At 41.3% G+C, this 22,133-nt stretch overlaps 1 protein-coding gene across 1 annotated transcript in view; it reads right to left on the bottom strand.

Annotated features, from left to right (window-relative positions):
* The window catches only part of TSPAN13 (tetraspanin 13), a 33,913-nt gene extending 12,398 nt beyond the window's left edge, over positions 1–21,515 (bottom strand). Inside the window, exon 1 of the mRNA XM_030857137.3 lies at positions 21,230–21,515. Coding sequence (XP_030712997.1) covers positions 21,230–21,292 — 63 coding nt within the window. The 5' untranslated portion in view covers positions 21,293–21,515. The remainder of the gene's footprint in view (positions 1–21,229) is intronic.
* Positions 21,516–22,133: the final 618 nt, after the last annotated feature.

The following is a 22,133-nucleotide window of genomic DNA, read 5'->3' as shown; positions in this document are numbered from 1 at the left end:
TTGAAATAATAGCGTATGTAAAACTTTTAGACACCAACACATCTCAGTCCGACATACTGGTTTCTTCACGTGGAAATCACATATCTTTCCTTCAAAGCCCCGGATTGGGGCTTCCCTGGTGGCGCAGTGGTTGAGAGTCCGCCTGCTGATGCAGGGGACACGGGTTCGTGCCCCGGTCCGGGAAGGTCCCACGTGCCGCGGAGCGGCTAGGCCCGTGAGCCATGGCCGCTGAGCCTGCGCGTCCGGAGCCTGTGCTCCGCAACGGGAGAGGCCACAACAGTGAGAGGCCCGTGTACTGCAAAAAAACAACAACAAAAAAAAGCCCCGGACTGTAACCTTCTCTGTGCTGCCTTCCCAGTCCCCAGCAAACTAAATTCATCTCTCCATTCTCTGAGCAATCTCTGTTCTTCAAATATGGTTCCACTGTTCCCTTCAACACATTAACATTCGTTTCCAAGCCTGTCTCTCCTAGGAGTCTCTGAGCAACTTAGAGACCCCATCTTTTCACTTCTCTTTATCCCCAGAACCTATCACAGAACCTCGCCTTTGGAACAGTCAAAATATCTCACAATATTGTTGATGAAATGAATTGCTTTAGATATCACTGGCTATTCTGTGAGAATTCAAACAGAGAGAGAGACTATTAAAACTTTTAGGATGAAAAGAGTATAAGAGATTTTAGCTACTCAGAGTAAAAATGGCATTCTGAGCAAGAAGAAATTACTTTACATCCCAATCATTTAATTTATATTCTTATAAAACAAAATCAAGTGTAAGAGGTAAAACACATGCCTCAATCAGTTATTACCTGTAAAACTCAAAGTTACAGTTACTTCTTTAAAATAACACTTAAATAGCATGCCATATAAAGATTATAATCAACTGATAGAAGATACAACTTAAATAGGTATGGGGGGGCGGGGTGGAGGGTGGAACAGGGAAGAGACAGTATCTTCAAGTCAATCGAGAGTCAGCCATTTCCTGGAGCAAGCTGACAGCTTAATACCTTGTTGAGAGGAATCAAAGTATGTAAAATAAACTTTCTAGCACCACTTCAAGGCTTAATAAACTTTGTTTTGAGATACAAAATAAATCATCACTCACTCAAATGGTTCTATACTCAAATGTGTAATTTTTTATAAGTGTAGTCATTGTTTATCAGACACAATTTTTAAATGCCTTGGTATGTAAAACTTCTTATATGTATAGACATACAAGTAAAATGGCTAAATATGGACAAATACAGCAGCTATTTGTTTTTTGGGGTTTTTTTTTTTTGCGGTACGCGGGCCTCTCACTGTTGTGGCCTCTCCCGTTGCGGAGCACAGGCTCCGGACACGCAGGCTCAGCGGCCATGGCTCACGGGCCCAGCCGCTCCGCGGCATGTGGGGTCTTCCCGGACCGGGGCACGACCCCATGTCCCCTGCATCGGCAGGCGGACTCTCAACCACTGCACCACCAGGGAAGCCCAGCTATTTGTATTTTTATCCATTTATTATAAAGCAGCAAAATTGGAGAATGAAAGCAACTATCTATAGCATGATAGGAACAAGTTATGGAGTTATATGGACTTGATGTTCTCCACTGAATTAGTACACAGAGGAAGTTTTTCTTTTTAGAGGGAGAAGAGGAAAAACTTCTCACAAATACTGCTACCCAGAAATTAGTCCTCCTCATTTTCTCAAATGCTTCTTCTCAGCAGATCCATTTGCTTCTGTCTCATTTTTATCAACTCACAGTCTTCTCACAACTTCAAACAATCTTGGATTGAGAAAAAGTCCTTGGGCGCATCACAAATTATTTCTGACTTTGTTATACCCGAATATAACACATTTCCTTTCACGAGGTGTAAAAGGCAGAAGCCTGAAGGAGGTGTCAAGGAAGGAGAGGAAGATAATGCCAGAGGGGCCTCACCTCAGTGAGGGGAGAGAGCGATGCTTAGCATAGTCAACAACCACTGAAGATGGTCCACAGTCTCAACACATCAGAGCAGCTTGCTGTATCGGTCAGGGTTCTCCAGAGAAACAGAACCAATAGGATATATATTGAGAGAGAGTGAGAGAGAGAGATTTATTTGAAGGAACTGGCTGATGGAACTGTGGGGTCCACTAAGTCCAGAATGTGTAGGACGGGATGACAGGTTGGAAATTCTGACACGATTTCAGTGATACAGTCTTGAGACAGAATTCCTTCTCCTTTAGGAAACGTAGTCTTTGTGCTTAATGCTTTCATGTTTCATATCGTACATGAGGCCCATAACTACTTAAACTCAACTGAGGGTACATGTTAATCACAACTAAAAAATACTTTCAGAGCAACATCTAGACTGATGCTTGAAAAAGCATCTTGGCATCACAGCCCAGCCAAGGTGACATATAAAATTAACCAACACTTGGCAGCTTCAAGTCCTGGGTGTGATGACTATTTACTAACTTAATTAAATTCAGGGGCAGGACATTTACCCTATATTTCTTTGAGTCTTAGGGCCAAAAAGATCAGAAGCGTGCATAATATGACACATAAAATTCTTCTAACCCACCGTTTTAAAGAATCCTTTGGGAATTGTACCAAATCCTTAACAACATTAACGAAATTCTTATCACGAGTTAAATATTCATCAACAAATGGTTGGTGCCCACTACACATGGAAGCCAGAGAAAAGCTACCCCTAAATACTGAAATTTAAATTCTTATAATTTTCATATGAAACAAAATATGTTCCTTTGATTTTTTTTTCAACCATTTAAAAATGTAAAACCACTCTTAGTCGGCAGGCTATACAATAATAGGCAATGGAATGGATGTGGTCCATGGGCTGCAGCTCGCTGACTCTCATTCTAGAATTCAATGTAGGAGATAATGAAAAACTACAATGGGACAAATCATTGCTATGTCAGAGATTTTTACAAAGTGGGTCAGAGTAGAGAACAATAATCAAAAATATCCAGATAAACAGAACACATCAAAGACTGCAAAGGAACCATAACAGAACACATAGTAGGCTGAAAAGTGACCCCAACTGAATATTACCGTATACAGCAAAAGAATGAATGCTATATCACATGGCAAAAGATGTGACTCAATTAAGGGTCTAAAAGGGACAAGCTTATCCTGGATTATCAGGCAGCCTCTAAGTGTCATCAAAAGTATCCTTACGAGAGAGGCAGAGGGAGAGTAGAGACAGAGAGAGGAGACAGCAATATCAAGACAGAGGCAGAGGGTGATGTGACCGCAAGGCAAGGGATGCTGGCAGCCACCAGAAGACAGAAGAGACAAAGTGGCAAGGAGGCAAGGAACAGATTCTCCCCTAGGGCCTTCAGAGGGAGTGCAACCACTTACTTGATGGTGAACTTCTGGCCTCGTGAACTGTTAGAATAGCTTTCTGCTGTTTTGAAGCCACCATGTTTGTGGTAATCTGTCACAGCAGCCCACACAAAACAATTCTCGCATTTGGAGATGAACAAGTCAGGAATGCATGTTACAGAAAGCTGCGTGATATTTTACCATCAACGTAATCCCTACCATGTAGCTGGAGTGAATTATTCAGGTATCCCTTGTCAGTACCCACCCAGCAAACCAAATCCTTTATTGACAACAGCAGCATTTCAACAAAAGGAGAAAACTGCTCTCTGCTCTCTCAGCTACCCAAGTTACAGGCGTATTAATAATGAGAATCTTTTCCCCTTTGAAAAATAATGTCTATAACTAAAAGGGGGGTAGGGCACTTTATCACTTCTATAAGAAGTTCTAGCTTCCAGACTAGGCTTTATGCTGTTATTGAAAACATTATCTAGAACATTCACAAGTATCTTTGCTCTGATTTTTTTTTTCTAGGTAGGAGAAGAAAAAGGTTACACCCTTCTATGTACCTCTCACTCGAGAGTATTCCTCACCAAGTTCGCTCTGCTGTGTCTCTAATATAGTTTTAATCATCCCCGTCAATGATACTAGGCACCTCTCCTTCAAAAACATTTGAGAGGATGTATCACTTTCTTATTGCCATTTTAACAAATTAGCACAAGCTTAGTGGCTTAAAACACCACAAACGTATTCTCTTGTAATTCTGGAGGTCAGAAGTCCAACATGGGTCTTACTAAGCTAAAGTAACGGTGTCAGTAAGACTTCATTCCTTCTGGAAGCTCTAGGGGAGAATCCATTTCTTTGCCTTTTCTAGCTTGTAGGAGTCACTTGCACTCCTTGGCCGGTATATCCCCTTTCTCCATCTTTAAAGCCAGCTGTGTTGTATCTTCAAATTTCTCCGACTGCAACCTGCTTCTCTAAGCACATCACTTTCTCTGAGTATAAGCCACTTACATCCCTCTTATACAGACCTTTGTGATTATATAGGGCCCCCAGTAACCCAGAATAATCGCCTATCTCAAGCTGCTTAATTTAATCACATCTTCAAAGCCCGTTTTGCTATATAAGGTCACATATTCACAGGTTCTAAGGATGAGGATGTGAAACTTTGGTGGGAGAAGAGTATTACTCATCCTACCATAGAACTTGGGCAACTGAGTTACCCACGTAACTGAGTCCTTCCTGCTACTTATACTTTAAAATATTGAAAAAGACAACATTTTATTTAAATATTTAGCTGAGGGACTTCCCTGGTGGTGCAGTGGTTAAAAATCCACCTGCCAATGCAGGGGACATGGGTTCCAACCCTGGTCCAGGAAAATCCCACATGCCGTGCAACAACTAAGCCCATGCACCACAACTACTGAGGTTGTGCTCTAGAGCCCTCGAGCCACGACTACTGAAGCCCGTGCGCCTACAGCCCACGCTCCGCTACAAGAGAAGCCACCGTAATGAGAAGCCCGTGCACCGCAACTAAGAGTAGCCCCTGCTTGCCGCAACTAGAGAAAGCCCGCGCACAGCAACAAAGACCCAATGCAGCCAAAAATAAATTAACAAAAAAGATAAACAAATAACTTTTAAAATAATACATATTTATTTATATGTATATTTATATATATATATAGCTGAGTGCAGAGAAACTATGGGAAATTCCCACAGGCCAGAAAGGAAAGGAGAACTGAAAGTCAGACGGCAAGCATACAACTGGCACTGTGTGGCCATGAGAGGGTGCAAAGGAATTCCCAGATCAGAACTGTCCCTAAAGGGGAAGGACTTGGGTTTTAAACCAGGCAGAAGCGGGAAGCTGAACTAAGACCCTTGCATGTCTAGACCTCCAGAAAGCTGTATTTCCAGTGTAAAAGGTCACAGAAAGGTCACTATACAAAATCAACAGCATGCTGATGCACCTCCAAATCTCTTCATGCACTTCCTTAAAAGCAATTTGTAATAGGTCCCCAAAATATGACGTACATATAAATAAATCTAAAAGAAGTATTACGACACATCCATGGAGAAAATTATGAAATGAATTGAAGAACATGGAAAAGACCTAAATTAAATGAAGAGATTTATCATGTTCATGGTGGGAACACTCGTTATAATAGAGCATCAATTCACCTCCAATTTAGCCTACAAACTTCACGTATTTCTAGTCAAAGTCTCATGGTTTTGGGTAAAAATTTATACAATGATCCGTTAAGTTACATGGAAGAATAAATGTCATCAAAGAGCTAGGAACATTTTTAAGAAGATTAAAGAGAAAGGCCTGTGTCTGCTGCACTTTTTCTCAGCCCAGCTACACTGTCACTAGCACCCTGCATAAGAAATGCTCCTAGTGGCAAATCAACCTTTGTCAGTGGTCACATTTAACTGTCCCAAATTCTGTCTTTGTTATTGCTTTCACCATGCTCTTCAAAACCTGAGCCTGACTCTATAGCTTTTGAATGTGTTTTATTTTTTTTATTTAGTAAAATTAAATATATAAATAAAACTAAAAGAACTAAAGAAGTTAAAAATAATCCAAACAAACATCAGAATTTATTATAATGGCTTGGTAATTAAAATCAAGTAACTAAACAAACCAACAGTGTGGGCTTGATGAGATATGGAATTCTACATCAGTAGGGAAAGAGCAGTCTTTAATTAATAGCTCTTCCACAACTACCTTCCCATTTTGAAAAATAATAGTAGTAATCTCTACCTCATGCCATAGATTTAAAGCCTAAATATAAAAAGCAAAATTTTAACTTTTGGGGAAAAAAATACAGAAAGATATTTTGCCTTTGTGGTTAAAGAAACACTCTTAAACAAGACCCCCCAAAAGCACGTATAATACAAATATGTCATTTACTACATACAAGAAGTATTCAAAATATTTTACATTTATTAACTAATTCAGTCTTCTCAACAACCCTAAGACGTAGGTAGTACTATTGCCTCCATTTTCCAGATGGGGGAAGTTGTGCACAGAGATGTTAAGAAATTAGCTCAAGGTTACACAGCAAGGAAGGGATAGAACTGCGATATGAATCCATGTTCTAACCCACCAAACTATACCTCACATTAAAATTTTAAATTCTATATGATAAAAAAAACAGAAAAATGTCAGATATGCCTAGGACTAGAAGATATTTCCAGCACAGAAGTATATATTAAAGAACACTTACAAATCAATTTAAAAGGACAAAAAGCACACTGAAAAGTGGTCAAAGGTAATGAGAGGCAGTTCACTGAAGAAGAATCCAAAAGGCCAATAAACAAATGAAAGATGTTAGATCTCATTACATATCAGGAAAGCAAAAATTAGAACAATGAGGTACTCACTAGTGAACCTCAGAGTGGATCTCACATTCACTAGATTGGCAAACATTAAGCCTGATGACACGAGGATGCAGAGAACCTAGAACTCACATTCCAGTAGAAGTGTCAACTGTTGCAGGCACTTTACAGAACAATTTGGCAGCACCTCAAAAAGTTACAGATACGTGTCTCTTACTAACCCAGCAATTCTGCTTCTAGGTTAATATCCAAGAAAAATGCCCATGTCCCCAGCCAGACATACATGTATTAGGATTTTACTGCAGCCTTGGTTGTAATAGTAAAAAAATGTAAAACAACCTCAAACACCATGACTAGGGAATTCACAAACTCTGGTGTGATCACACAGTAGTATACAAGTGTTAATCTATTTCTATTAAATCTATAAATTCCAAACATAAAAATAAAACAAGTTGTATAAATATTGATAAAACAGACCATTTACATAAGTTTGCAAACACAAAAACAACACTTTAGGACTTCCCTGGTGGCGCAATGGTTGGAAGTCCGCCTGCCGATGCAGGAGACACGGGTTCGTGCCCCAGTCCGGGAAGATCCCACATGCCGCGGAGCAGCTGGGCCCGTGAGCCATGGCCGCTGAGCCTGCGTGTCCGGAGCCTGTGCTCCGCAACGGGAGAGGCCACAACAGTGAGAGGCCCGCGTACCGCAGAAAAAAAAAAAAAAAGAATCCACCTGCCAATGAAGGGGACATGGGCTCGAGCCCTGGTCCGGGAAGATCCCACATGCCACGGAGCAACTAAGCCCGCGAACCACAACTACTGAGCCCACACGCTGCAACTACTGAAGCCCACGCGCCTAGAGCCCGTGCTCCGCAACAAGAGAAGCGACCGCAATGAGAAGCCCGAGCACAGCAAGGAAGAGTAGCCCCCGCTCTCGGCAACCAAAGAAAGCCCATGCGCAGCAACGAACACCCAACGCAGCCAAAAATAAATTATTTTTAAAAAAACCCACTATATTTTCTCTGTGGTTGATTACCAGATCAAATTGTCATATATAAACATGCATAGAAATGACGTATGTTGATTTTAGGATAGTGAGTATGATACTTTTGGTGGGGATGGAAAGGGAACAGAGAGGGGCCCTTTATAACTTTGAACCTCTTAGGAAGAGACATAGCAAAACATTTGACATTTGTGAAATCAGGCTGTTGGGATCACATGAGTCCACCATATTACTTTCTGTGCACATAAAGCATTTCCAAGTTACAAGTAGCCTGAAAATGTAACAACCCTTTTCTTACTGGAACACCAATACTAAATTCTTCCGCTTTGCTTTCCTCTGTAAATCTGTCCAACTTGCCTCATCCAACCTTTTTCCTCACAATTCCCCAAACATGGCTACTCGCATCAAGATATTCTCATTTGTCTCTCAAATATTTCACATTAATTCCCAACTGTGCATCTCCAGGTACTGCTCACATTCTCCCCTACAATTTGCACCCACTTAAGAAAAAGGAAGGCTTTCAAATGAAGGTGGTAGAGACCTGAAGACAATAGGTAGTAATTCATTGACTCTCCACTTGTTTATAACAGAAAGTGAAGCTCTAGGTCTGTCATACTTGGGAAGACTCACGTGTGCATCTTGACACCACCCTATCACCTCCTTCTGGTACCCGAGTCCTAAATACACATTCTCATTTGTAACGTGGAAGAGAACATGATTTAACTGTCCAATCAAAGACAAATTTTTCATTTATTACCACAACAGAGAAACTGTCCAAACATAAACTTACTTAAGTGACTCAATTTTATGATAAACCCCCAAAATATGTTTGGGTTTTTTGGGGTTTTTCTAAACATTTATTTATTTATGGCTGCATTGGGTCTTCATTGCTTCTTGCAGGCTTTCTCTAGTTGCGGTGAGTGGGGGCTACTCTTCCTTGCGGTGCGCAGGCTGCTCATTGCAGTGGCTTCTCTTGTTGCGGAGCACGGGCTCTAGGCGCGCGGGCTTCAGTAGTTGTGGCACAGGGGCTCAGTAGTTGTGGTTCGCGGGCTCTAGAATGCAGGCTCGGTAGTCATGGCGCACTGGCTTAGTTGCTCCGCGGCATGTGGGATCTTCCCGGACCAGGGCTCGAACCCGTGTCCCCTGCATTGGCAGGCAGATTCTTAACCACTGCACCACCAGGGAAGCCCTGTTTGGATTTTTTAATAAAGCAAAATTGAAAACATAAATGTTTTTGGGTGTGACTGCTGTCTCTAACACACTGTAACAAAAATCCCCAAGTACTCATAATTAACTTTTTAAATTAGAAACAACACCTAAAGTTTTATGATATGCCTCTAATTAGATCTGATTATCAGTGTTTCTTTAACTTTTACTAAGAAGGAGCCTTTTAAAGGTAATAATGAAGCAATTTATTTCTGAATAGTGGTAATTGTATGTTATGGCTGGTTTGTAATTTTGAAGAGAATGGGATTATGTGAAGTCTTCCAAATGAGTGATATAAAAATTATGGATTCCAATAAGATTCTAACTGTATAATTAAAAAGCCTGCTTGTAACTAGAACCTGGTAGACAAAGAAACTGCATGAATTTTTTGTTTAATAATAACAACAGTTTCCTTATGAGACCAATGGTAATAGAAAGTAAATTTAGACCTATGACAAATAGTTTCCTTCCTTTGGGAGACAGAAGGCTGATAAAAACAAATTATGGATCTGTTAACTTGTTGATAGCAATGTTATTTATGAACAGGAAGCGCCAACCTTTCCTGTTCTCTCTTTAAAACAAAGAAAAGTGAATCATACAAAAAATGAGCTTTTAAAGGAGACAGTACAAAAGCTAAAATTTCTGAAAAGCCATGCCAAGGCAAGATTATAAAAGTGTCTATAACTGGTATTGCTTCCCCAAGCAAATCCTTAAAAAAGGAGGTGGTGGCAAAACTATTAGTGCGCACATGGATAGATTCTTTTTTAAAAAAAATTTATTTATTTTTATTTTTGGCTGCATCGGGTCTTAGTTGCGTGGGATCTTTCATTGTGGTGCCCTGGCTTCTCTCTAGTTGAGGCTCGTGGGCTCAGTAGTTGCGATGTGTGGGCTTAGTTGCCCCGTGACATGAGGGATCTTAGTTCCCTGACCAGGGATCGAACCCGCATCCCCTGCATAGGAAGGAGAATTCTTAACCACTGGACTGCCAGGGAAATCCCATAGATTCTGATGAAGGAGGGCACTAGCGGCACAAAGCTATCTGGCCAGTGACCCTAACCGAGTCCCCTCATTTTACAGGTGATAAATCAGAGTAGCAAAATGGCATACCCAAAGACAGAGGCAGAACTGTGGCAACCTTTCTGTTTGGTGCATTTTTTTCTTCCTGTAGGACCATATCATAGTGCCTAGCAACATAGTTAAGTAATTTTTAACATCGAGATATAATAGTAAAGACAATATTATAATGCATAAGAAACTGTAGTTCTTGCTTTGCAGCCACATTGATATAGGTTTGACTAGCGTCTCCTTGACTTACTTCCTATGAGATCTGGTTGCACAGTCATGTATAAACGAACAATAAGGTCCTCACTCATACAACTTTGCTATTAGTTAACTACCAAATCCTTGCTTATTCATTTTGTGCTTATTTTTCTTTTACCCGACCTAGAAAATTTGTCACATATGCCAACATTCATACACAAGCACACAGTGCATTGCCTGGAGGAGGGGAGCAAGAAATCCTAGTCGGGATGCACAGTCTTTATTTTTGAGATCACTCTAGCAAATAAAATTATTTAAAACTAATAAACATGTATTTACGTACTTTTTGGATCAATTACACACAATGCCACTCCAGAAGAAAGAAAAAAAGTGTTGTGCATAATGTTCTTTACAATCTAGCTTAAGTAGGTGTTGAAGCATTAAACCACTACAGTAGGCCTTTCACATGATGGAGTTGCTAGAACATTCTAGAATTAGGAATAGAAGATTCAAATTCCTACTCAGAGGACAAGTGATCTCTGTAGGGGACATACAGTGTTTTTACAACCCAGCACATACATTTCTTATAAAACCCATAATCACAGTGTCTCACTGGCCCCCTCTAACCACTGCCAGCAGCAATCATGGTTGCTCATCCTCCTACACACAGTGATTGGTTCATGGGTTGGGTCCATAAACCAACAGGGTTAATTAGTATGTCCCATATGATCATACAGGAATATTGAAAGAGAAAAAAAGGGTTCCTCTGGTATAGCAAGCCATAAGGACAATTAAAATTGATTCTGCCAGTGGCCATCTTGCACATGGAAAGTTCTGGCCTCAAAAAGAATCTACGCAGAGGCAAGCTGGGCTGAGAAGTGGATAGAAGAACAAGAGAGTTCTGACCTTTTCTGAGCCCCTTGATCCAGCCATACTTGATGATCCAACTATTGAATCTCCCAATTATATCCTTCTAAGAGTTTGTGCTATCTCGCCAACACATTCTTTTAAGTTCATTTATAACTTATAAAGAATTCTGGTCAAGGCAAGCTTCATCTTGCAAGTGTTTATCATAACATTTTTAATACTTGCAAACTTGCAGTGACCCTGTCTACCTTCCCCACTGTGACCACCTTCCCCGCCTAGACTAACTCTAAATCCTTCACTTTGTCAATGGGCTTTTACAAAACAGGAGCACTCCCTTTTAGCCTAAAAGACCTCCCTGAAACTTTTTACTCTAAGGACCACACGAGAAGTGACTCAGTGGGCCAGAGAAATGTCCTAGGCCACCTCCCTCCTGCAAACACCCTCCCCAGGCTTACCAAATTGAACTCCAGCCTCAATTTTACTGCTGAGCAGGTCAGTGGTTGCCTGCAAATTGGGGGCAAAGGTTATGTGCCAGGAGAGAGGGATTACAAAGGAGGATAAGGAAACTTTGGGGGTTGATATGTTCAAGGTCGTGAAAGCAATGATGGCTTCACAGGTGTATATATGTGTCACAACTTTATCAAATTTATACTTTAAATAAGTGCAGCTTATTGTATGTCATTAATACCTCAATAGAACTATTCTAACACACACACACACACACACACACACACACACACACAGAGCTTTATGAGGAAAAGCATTTTACAGCATTATCCTTCTTCCAGCAGGGAACAAATCCTAATGCCTAGAGTTGCAGATGTAATTGGGTGACAAAGAAGAAAGTCACATACCAAGGATGGTAGGGCAGGATAATTGGGACCTTGATAACATGCTTGCATTGTGCACCTTCTCTAGATTACCTACTTCTAGACATCTTGCTACATGAAAATAATACAGCTTACTATTCGAAGCAGCAGTAGCTGCGTTTCTCTTACCAGCAGCTGGACTCTATTCCTAATATGGTAGTCTTTGATGGTCTTTAACTTAAAGCCAATAGATCAGGTGATTCCCATGCCGGCTATCTTTTGTTTCTAATCTCAGAATAAAGTCCAAATACCAGGCTGACAAATCCAAGAATGCGAAGGGCCTGGCTTACCTCTCAAGGTAACTCATTAGCCACTATTCCCCACCTCCAGTCATACTTCGAATTCTTCTAATGAGCCCTCTACACTTTGAGAGCCATACAGTCAAAGCACGTGTTGACCTGATATTCCTAGAATGTGGCTAAGTGCCTGGTACAGAAGAGGTACTCAAAATACACTGCAGATGGAAAGAGCTCATGATCTTGTTCATTATGCTTTAGGGATAGGGAAATGCTTATTCCCTAACGTAATCAATATTTGGGGTGAAGAAATCCAGCCTCATGTGTTCCAGATTATTCTTTCTCTATATAACCTATAAAAGAGAGTTTCATTCTTTCACCAAATATCCACCACACTGCAGAAACAACATGCAAAGAGAGACCTGAATCATTTCTAGAGCAGCTACACTTTTTGAGCATCCAAATTCTACCAGGGTAAGTGAATTGCTTTGAGGACGAAAGAGGAACGTAGAACTTTGAAAAAACTGGATGCGATTCTGCAGTTAAATCATTCAAAAATGTTTTGTCAGCACTAAAGCAAGAGAGAAGACGTGATGATAGTGGAGGGTAAGAAACTTAAAACAGTAATAAGATTTAAAAGGACTATACCACCAAAATGTAACGCAGCATCCACCGAGACATTAAAAACTAAGGCCCCAGACCTCTCCATGCTTCAACAGTCATAAGAGTAATTACACGTGACACTGAACTCTCCCTCTGAACTTCTGCCTAATGTGAACAATTGAAGAACAATTCAGTGATTATGAAGCATGTGTTTCTCTGATACCAAACATCTGGATGGAAATTTGAAAATTCTGTAAATAATCTGGATACTGCTAAATATCCAGACATTTAGTGTTGAAGCCAAGACCGCAGTTCTTCGTCTCATTTTCATTCCTCAAATGATACAAGGAAGGCTCATGTGCTGTTGTCACATATTTTTCTTCTCTGTGTTCTCCTTGGTGCCAAGCAGATTACTTTATACTTACAAGGCAGAGAATACATAATATATAATATCTGCTGGGAAGAAATTATATAAAGAGAATCAAAAGTAAGGCATCCTGACTTGCCATTTTCCAAGGATAACTGGTTTGAGGTAGCACTCACAACTGCCAACAAAGTTTCAACCCCACCCTACGTCTTCCTTCTTCGGAGCAGTTTTGGGAGAGAAGAAGTGGAATTATGGGTGAAACAGCCCTGCACTGCCTCCTTCTTTCAATCAACTAAATGTCAACCATATGGCAAGGCTGTGCTGGGCATTCAGGAAAGCCGGAGTGATTGGGACACGGTCCTTACTGTTGAGGGACATATATAGTCTATCATATGACAAAATAAAAGGGTAATTGCTTTTTTCAGTGACTTCTTCATTGATCAACTTAATATTCATAACTTAGTCCTCATCTTACTTGGCAGCATTTGACACAGATGTTCAACTCTGCCTACTTAAAATGACGTGCATTTGGCTTCTAAGACACCCGCCTCTACCAGGTTTTCCTCCTACCTGACGGGCCATTGCTTCTCAGGCTCCTTGGCTGGTTCCTCCTTGTCTCCGAAAACTGTTATTATAAGAGTGTCCTGGGCTTCCCTGGTGGCGCAGTGGTTGAGAGTCCGCCTGCCGATGCAGGGGACACGGGTTCGTGCCCCTGTCCGGGAAGATGCCACATGCCGCAGAGCGGCTGGGCCCGTGAGCCATGGCCACTGAGCCTGCGCGTCCGGAGCCTGTGCTCCGCAACAGGAGAGGCCACAACAGTGAGAGGCCCGCGTACCGCAAAAAAAAAAAAAAAAAAAAAAAAAAAAGGAGTGTCCTTTATTAGACTACCTGCCATCTGACATCTCCACTTGGGTATCTGATTGGCATCACATCTAATACTGAACCTCTTATGTTCCTTCCAAAGCCTGTTCCACCCAGTCTCCCCATTCCCGTTAACAGCAGATTCAGCAAGCCAGTTGTTTAGGCCATAAACCACAAGTAATCTGTGACTGGTCGCACCCCATATTCTCATCCATCAGGAAACTATGTTGGCACCACCTTCAAAATACACCCAAAAGCTGACCATTTCTCTTACTTCCATTGCTATAATATTGGTCCAAACCTCCATCATCTTTGCTTAAATTACTGCAGTAGCCTTACAGGTGATCTCACTGTTTCTACTTTTGCCATCTATAATCTACTTTCAATTCAGGAGCCAGACAAACGTTTAAATGAAAATCAGGCCCAAAGCCACCAATGGCTCCCCATTTCCCTTGGTGTAAAAGTTCAATTCCTTCAATCTGGGTCCCAGAAACTCTCTGACTCATTTCCAACCACTCCACCCACCGCTTGCTCACTCTGTCCCAGCCACAGGCGTCCTCTCTGTCCCTTGCATAAATCAGAAATACTCCTTCAGGATCTTCTCAAAGGCCGTTCCCTCCACTGACTTTTTCCAGATGTCTGTCCTTCAACTCTTTCAAGTTTTTGTTCTACTGCTATCTTACCGAGAAGGCTAATCCTGACCACCACACATAAAAATATGCCCTTATCCTCCCCTACCCCCCCCCACTGCCCCACTGTGCTTCAGCCTTCTTACTCCATTTTTCTCCATAGCACTTTACCTTCTAACATGATGTATAACTTATTTGCTTATTTGCTTATCATCTACCTTCCTCCCCAAACGTAAGATCCATGAACGCAGGACCTTTTGGTTTGTTTCGCTCACTGCTGCTGTTGCTTAATTAATATTATTGGAATGAATAAAAGAAAAATTATTTGGGTTCGTCTTAACATTTATGTTAGACTAATAATAATAAATTAGACTAATAATATAAAGAACCCTATCCAACAATGACTCTAGTACAATTTTACGGAAAGCTGATTTGTTCACGGGAAAGGTTACAGGAAAACCTCAGATGCATAGGAGAGCTTGGCCAACAATGGGAGAGAAAAGAGAAAAGAGTATTTCAAGAAACATTAGATTCTACAGTAGACATGTAAAAGCAATTCCTATTTATTATTTTTAACCCAACGCTAATTTTTATGTCTTAAAATATTTGGCTGCCTTCTAGATTTAATTTTGATCAAATTATCCTGTTTATGCAAGCTTTCATTAGGTATGTTTTACCTCTGTTGAAAAGGGAACAGCCAATTCTGCAAATTCCATCCAAGAAGTATTTAGAAAGTATAAGCTCTGTGCTAAAAAAAAAAAAAAAAAATGCTACAAACCAAAGGATGCAACAAAGAGAAAGCTATGATCTCCGCCAATAAACGGTGGATAGTCTAGCTGGGGAAAAAGCAAACACAAAGCAATCTATAGTGTGGAGCATTGGTATGGTTAATGGCAAAGACAGAGTAAAATAAAATCTTACAACACAGACTCTCAGCCCTCACTGTAATTTAGAATTAGCTAGGAAGATTTTAAAAACGGTTTTTTTTAACCAAAAACTCACATGCCTCTCCCTGTCTCTGAATACTGATTGAATTAGTCTGGGGTGGCACTCAGGTAGTAAGATTGATTCCCAAGTGAAAATTTAAGGAAACAATTCTTTCTGACTTAAGCAACGGGAGGCTTTATTTGAGTAGTTTTACAAAGACAGAACAAGGTATTATAGGTCAAGAGCAGAGGATCAGCAAAGACAGGCAACAAAGGGCAAAATGTCTGGAGAACCCTCTGTGGCTGAAATATATGAAGACATGCACACGGAAAGAGCGGATGGTGAAACATCTTGAATGGCATGCTAAGGAATTCGGGTTTATTCTCTGGGAGTTTTCATCCACTATTACAAGTGCGTTATTCATTTTACAGTGATAAGATAATATGGAGGAACAATTCAGGTGAAATGTGATAAGAAGGAAGACGAACTAAACCTAGCCTGTCTTCACCAGTAATTCATATGTGTTTGAGGTGATGATGGCCCACTTTTAAACTACCTAAAACTGTATGCAAATTAAACCACTGAGATGTTCAAATCTCACTTTTCAAACGTAGGCTGAAATACAATTATTTCCCTAATAAATTTTCTTTCTTTCTAAAAGCCTCTTCATTATGTCGTTAAACTTTGTGAAAGAAAATAACCTCATTTCAAGTAAGAAATGACATAAATAGCACATTTCGGTAACTTTTAAAATCAAAAGTTGGGAAATTTCACAAACACATTTGGCACAAAGGCCGACTATGAACACCAGCTCAACAGCATCACGTGAAAATTCCAGGTTCTGTAAACAGTGAATCATTTTTAAATTCAAAATCCAAGTAAATATTCAGCAACCACTTAAATATTTTAAATTCATTCAGTAGTTTGAACAAGGGCTGAGAAATAACATAAGCCTAACCACATATTAAATAAGAATAATTTGAAAAATAATGATCAGAATTTTGAAAAATGTCAAATACAATAATTTGAAGGCAATTACAAAAGTAGATTTTTTTCTTTGGCTGAAGTATTAGCGTTTTTCATTTATTTTGGAGTAGAAACTGAACAAAATTATACTTTTCCAGCCCTCTAATGACCAGAATAGGACTTTTAAAAATGTACAGGAAAATGGTTCCAAATTTATACTCACCATACCTCAGTCATTTTTTTCTTACAACTGAAAGATTAATATTACTGCTTTGAGGGTATGAACTCTTGCCCCCGTAGGGCCTGCTTGAGTTAACACCAGCCTGTAAGTGTTAGAAATCCCAGTAGCTTAAAAACCTTTCCATTGTAACTTACAGGTTTGTAATTCAGAAATTTAAAATAATTCAACTTTTTTCCACGAAGCTGTAACAACTTGCTCTTTTTTCTATAGCACATCCAAAGCATTTATCCACATTCTCTCCTTTTATCCTAACAACTCCACAAGGGAAGAATGAAAAATATCATCACCAGTTTATAAATGAAAAAAGTGAAACTCAGATGGAGACGTTTGCCCAAGGTTAAATTCCAAGCAAGCTGTACAGTTGGTATTCAAATTTAGGTTTTCTTCCGAAACCCAGCTGTTTTTCTCTCCATAGACTGTACAGATATATATAGATATATATATATATATATTTATCTGCTATGTTTTACCTATTTTAAGACAACCTCAATTTCAGAGATACCTAAAACGCAAATAAACATATGCCTTAAAATGAATGTAAATTGGTATAATTTTTGACTGCATGGAGATTTTTTTCCCCAAAGCAACCAAAGATATAGAAAAAATATTGCAAAAAACCAACAGAAGCAAACTTAGATTTTAGAAGAATAAATACAGAATAAGAAACAAAACTGAAACTTCTGAAATGACCCTTATTTAAAGACCATGAGTTATATTCTGTTCCTTACGTTCTTAATTAAAACTATTCATACACACACACACACACACATACATAAAAACAGCAGTCGATTCCTAGAAGTCTTTTCTTCTCTGCTTAAGAAGCACAAGGAGACATATTCAAAACGTTACATATTTTAATACAACACTTATTTCATACCTTCTAAAATTCCCCACAAATCACTAGGAATAATTAAAGTTATTTTTCACTTTTTTTCAAAATACTTTCAATCAAAATTATTTTAAAATAAACGATTAAAAATAAAATAGACCGTTTTCCCAAAGCAGTTTTCACTTGTGTTTATATCCTGAACAGTATCAAAAAGACCAAGCTATTTCCACACTTCCTCAATTCAATCATACCTTCTTCTCCAACCCACAAAGACCTACCCTAGTCCTAAATTTTGTGGCACCTAAAGTCAGTCCTTCCCTTATATAACATTAATTTTTCCACTCCATAAATCCCCACTAGATCCTGTCTTCACAGAGGACGTACTTGCCTTTGTATGTGTTTATTATTTCCCACAGTTCTCAGCAGAATGCACACAGTAAGCAAATGTTTATTGACTGAAGAAAGCTCTTGAGATCATATGTAGAGAAGATAGTGAATGAAAAAGAGGCTTCATAAGGCATGTTGATTTCAAAGCCCAGTTTGGTTCACTGCTGTATTCCCAGACGGAGAACAGTGCCTTGCACACAGTAGACACTCAATAAATATTTGTTGAGTGAAGAAACATTCAGTTTCTATAAATGTAGGAAATTCTAGAGCAAGTCACTCTCTTTTGTATAACATCATGAAAGTGCATAAAGAAACCATAGCTTCTCCCTTTCCTCCTGTATCTATAAACTGTTGATATTCACTACACTAACGTAAAGTTGTTCATTACTAGGGATTCTATTAATTAAAACAACCAAACCACAACCAACAACAAAAATCAGCCCCGCCTCTGGCTAGTGATCAAAAATCCATGACAAGTTTGGGGGATGTTCCATCCAACCTATTTTAATGACATGCTTTCTGGACTGGTCACGAATTCTGCCCTAATCTCAAGGTCATAAGCAGGCCACCTGAGCACATGGACAGTCAGGCTGCCCTAAATTCCTCAAGAAAATGCTTCAAGGCAAGAGTGATGACTCAAAGCAGACCATGGCCTTTACACCTACCACACCCATATGCAATCCTGGATTTACTAACACTTTTAGAAATAATCTCAGATCCAATCCCACAACTTTGAGCTTACTTCGGAGGCAGCAACCCAGGTGGGATTGGAACCTATAAAGGGTCCTCCTATTCATGCCTTAAAAAGAAATGTCTCCCAAGTCTTCAGCCTTAACCCTTCCCCCAACCACCTGACATTTCCCATCTTAAAATGTTGAGGTGAAACCAGGGAAGATACAGAATCTAAATAATAGCAATGGCACATTTTCATCATCTATTTGAGACCCGGTTCAATGTTTACCTTTCATTCATTTCCAGTTTAAACTGCTGAACTCATCTAAACTTGTTCACAATGTATAAGCAGTAGACAGTAATTCATTTTAAGAAATATCCTCTTTCTAAAAAGCCTTAGGGCTTCCCTGGTGGTGCAGTGGTTAAGAATCCGTCTGCCAATGCAGGGGACACGTGTTCGAGCCCTGGTCCCGAGCAACTAAGCCCGTGCGCCACAACGACTGAGCCTGCACTCTGGAGCCCGCGAGCCACAACTACTGAAGCCCGCACGCATAGAGCCCGTGCTCCGCAACAAGAGAAGCCACCGCAATGAGAAGCCCGCGCACCACACAAAGAGTAGCCCCTGCTCGCCGCAACTAGAGAAAGCCCGCGTGCAGCCAAAAATAAATAAATAAATAAATTTAAAAAAAAAATAAAAGGGTTTAGATTTAAAAGGGCCAACCATCTTTACAGTCCTGTGAATTTCCAATTAATTTTTACTACAGTGCTATTAAAATCAATAGAATACACTCTGAAGGTCAATAATTTAGAACAGATATAAAAGTCTTATATAATATGTTCCTTCAGAGTTACCTTTCTCTTTGCTTTCCTACTACACAAGAGATTCAAGCAGAAATGACACATCTCAAAAGCAACAGAACCAGACTTAAAAATAACTTGCCTTTAGAAAAAAAATATATACGGCATATTAATCTATATAGACCTCCTCAGTGACATAAGTATGCAACGCAGACATTCTACTGTGTGTAAGCAGATACTATAAGGTTAAATGTCTGGCAAACAGGTAGCTAAATCATGAGGGGGAGGGGCAGAAGTCAGCATAAAATGGGGAATGTGAAGTTCTAAACAGGCCATTCATGCTAACAAAAGAAAACCTGGAGAATTGGTCAGCTTTCACTTAATAAATAATCAATGTGATAGGCATGTTCAGGTGAGACAAAGGTGGATTCTCATCTGAAACTTGACATGGATCTCCGATTACAAGTACCTGAATCACCAGGTGGTCTAGAATTTTCCCCAAATCTAGGATTAGTGACATGTTGATTAGATTCCTACTAACTAGTCAGAAAGACATACTTTTTACAGGTTTATGTCTTGCTTTCAAAGCTTTGCAACCCTGTTCACATACAAGGGAACAGTAATGCTAAAAGGACCCAGCCTCTCCCTCCTGCTGGGGACCACAGGCAGACTCCGCACTCCAAGGATGTAACCTAAGCTTGCACAGATGGCCTAGCTCTCTGCTAATGCACAGGAGCTGGGTTTGTTTTCAGGGTGGATGCTGCAAAACAAACCCAGGTGTATTTATAGACAGGAGCAAGACTATGATGGAGGGATGATGACAGAAGATGAAGTTTCTTCTGCATGGTAAAGAAGCCTGTGGAAAGATCCGGATCCCACAGCCTGGGTTCCACTTCCTGACTCGCCAACTATCAACTATGTAAAGTTATTAAAGCCCTTTTCGGTCTATTATCTTACGTATAAAATTTAGACAATGCCCCTTGCCTCGGATGATTGTCAGAAAAAGGAAAGTGTGTGTAAAATCTGGGACGTGGTAGGCCACTGGTAAACGGCAATCTACTCTCCCATCCTCCTGTTCACCCTGAATTGCCCCTCAAAAATTACAAACATACACTGCAGGGTTAAAACTAAAAAGCCCAAGCTGGTTGGCAGGAAAAGAAACAACCTGGGGGGAGGCTCGCTTATTTACTGGAGAATTTAGCTTAAAATGGATTTAGGATAATGATAAGAGGGGAGATACATGGAAAAAGCATCAGGTATAAGCAAAACTCCCCCCCCCAACTCCCGCTCCCCGCAAAAAGACATTCCTTTATGTAAGCACGAAACAAACTTCGGAAGCTGCGGATATCCTGTGAACCTACACGGTGGCCTCAATTAAAATCACAGGCGCACGTAGAGCTAAACACGACGCACACCATCCATATGCCGCCTTGTCAGTTTCAGATCACGCTATTTTTGCAAAACTGTCCTCAAACCCGAGGCGGCTCCCGCCTCCAAATCCGCCCCAGATGGATTTGGGAGCCAAGAGCGAGTTGCAGAAGGTATAAGGATGGGAAAGTGGAGAGGTCTGGTCAAATAACTGAAAAACAAGGCGGTGGGTGAGGGGGCGGGGTAGAGCAATGGGGAAGAGACGCGGCCAGTGAGCCAGAAAGACGGCGGCTTCACAATGAAAGGAAGAGACTGCGACAGTCGCCGGCTCCTGGTCCCCGGCGGGGACGGATGGCGAGGCCGGGCGGGGGAGGCCAGAGCGTGGGAAGACAGAAAAGGGGTGCGGGATGAAGTGAGAGTCATTGGCCAGACAGGGAAGTCACGGAGCACCCGAGCAGGTGCAAAGGCCCCAGGCGGGGAGGAACGGGCTCGGGATACTCACGGTGTAGAGTAGGTTGAGCGCGCACAGGCAGTTCTTGGAACACGCGAAGCCCCCGCAAACCATCTTGGAGCCTGAGGTTCCCGGCAACTGCAGGTAAAGTCTGGCTCCGGCGGAGCCTCCAGGCAGCCTCTTTGTCCTTGCCTTCGGGGCCTGGCCGAGACGACGCAGCAGCGGGGACGCGGTGGGGAGCCCGGGGCTTGGGAAGGGGCTGCAGCGCGCGGCGCGCCCGCGGCGGTTCCTACCCGCTCTGGAACCTGCGGCCGCAGCAGCTGAAGACGGAGTCGGAGCCCGAGCCCCGCCCAGACCCCCCGCCTCGCCCCGCGCGCTGATTGGCCGCCGGCGGGGAACAAAGGTAGAAATATGCAAATAAATGCGCTCAGCTAGCCGGGATCCGGGAGAGGAGGGGAGGGCAGGGAAGGGGAGGGGCGGGGCGGGGCGGCCCCTGGGAGAGGGGGAAGGGGCGAAGGCCTTGAGGGAGAGTGCCTGAGGCCAGAGTGCGTGGCAGCGACCTCGCCGCGGGTTCCTGGGGAGCAGGTGAGGAGAAGAGGGCGGGACTCCACGGAGATCCACGCTGGCAGGGAGAAAGATGACAGCACCTCTCGGTTCTTGGCCCCAGCGGGTGACGTGGCACCATTTTGAATGAGATTTTAAAATTAAGCACCTGGCCTTGTTTGAATGAAGGAAAAAAGGAAGGAATGAAGCAATAAATGAATGAACGTGAACGATTTAAAAGAGAGAATGAAGTGGGGGAAAATGAAAGGAAGGAAACAAGTGAAAGAATAAACGGAGAGATGAAATCTCTGCTTTTCTCAGAAAATAGGTAAGGTATATGGCCCATAATTGTGACTCTTGTCAGGTCAGATGTATCCTTCAGGGATTTGCAAAAATGCTGATAAACTTTATC

This window comes from Globicephala melas, chromosome 9 (assembly GCF_963455315.2).
Source record: "Globicephala melas chromosome 9, mGloMel1.2, whole genome shotgun sequence".
In the NCBI taxonomy this organism is placed as follows: Eukaryota; Metazoa; Chordata; class Mammalia; order Artiodactyla; family Delphinidae; genus Globicephala; species Globicephala melas.
The sequence above is the reverse complement of the archived record's forward strand: the minus strand, read 5'-3'. Positions and strand labels throughout refer to the sequence as shown.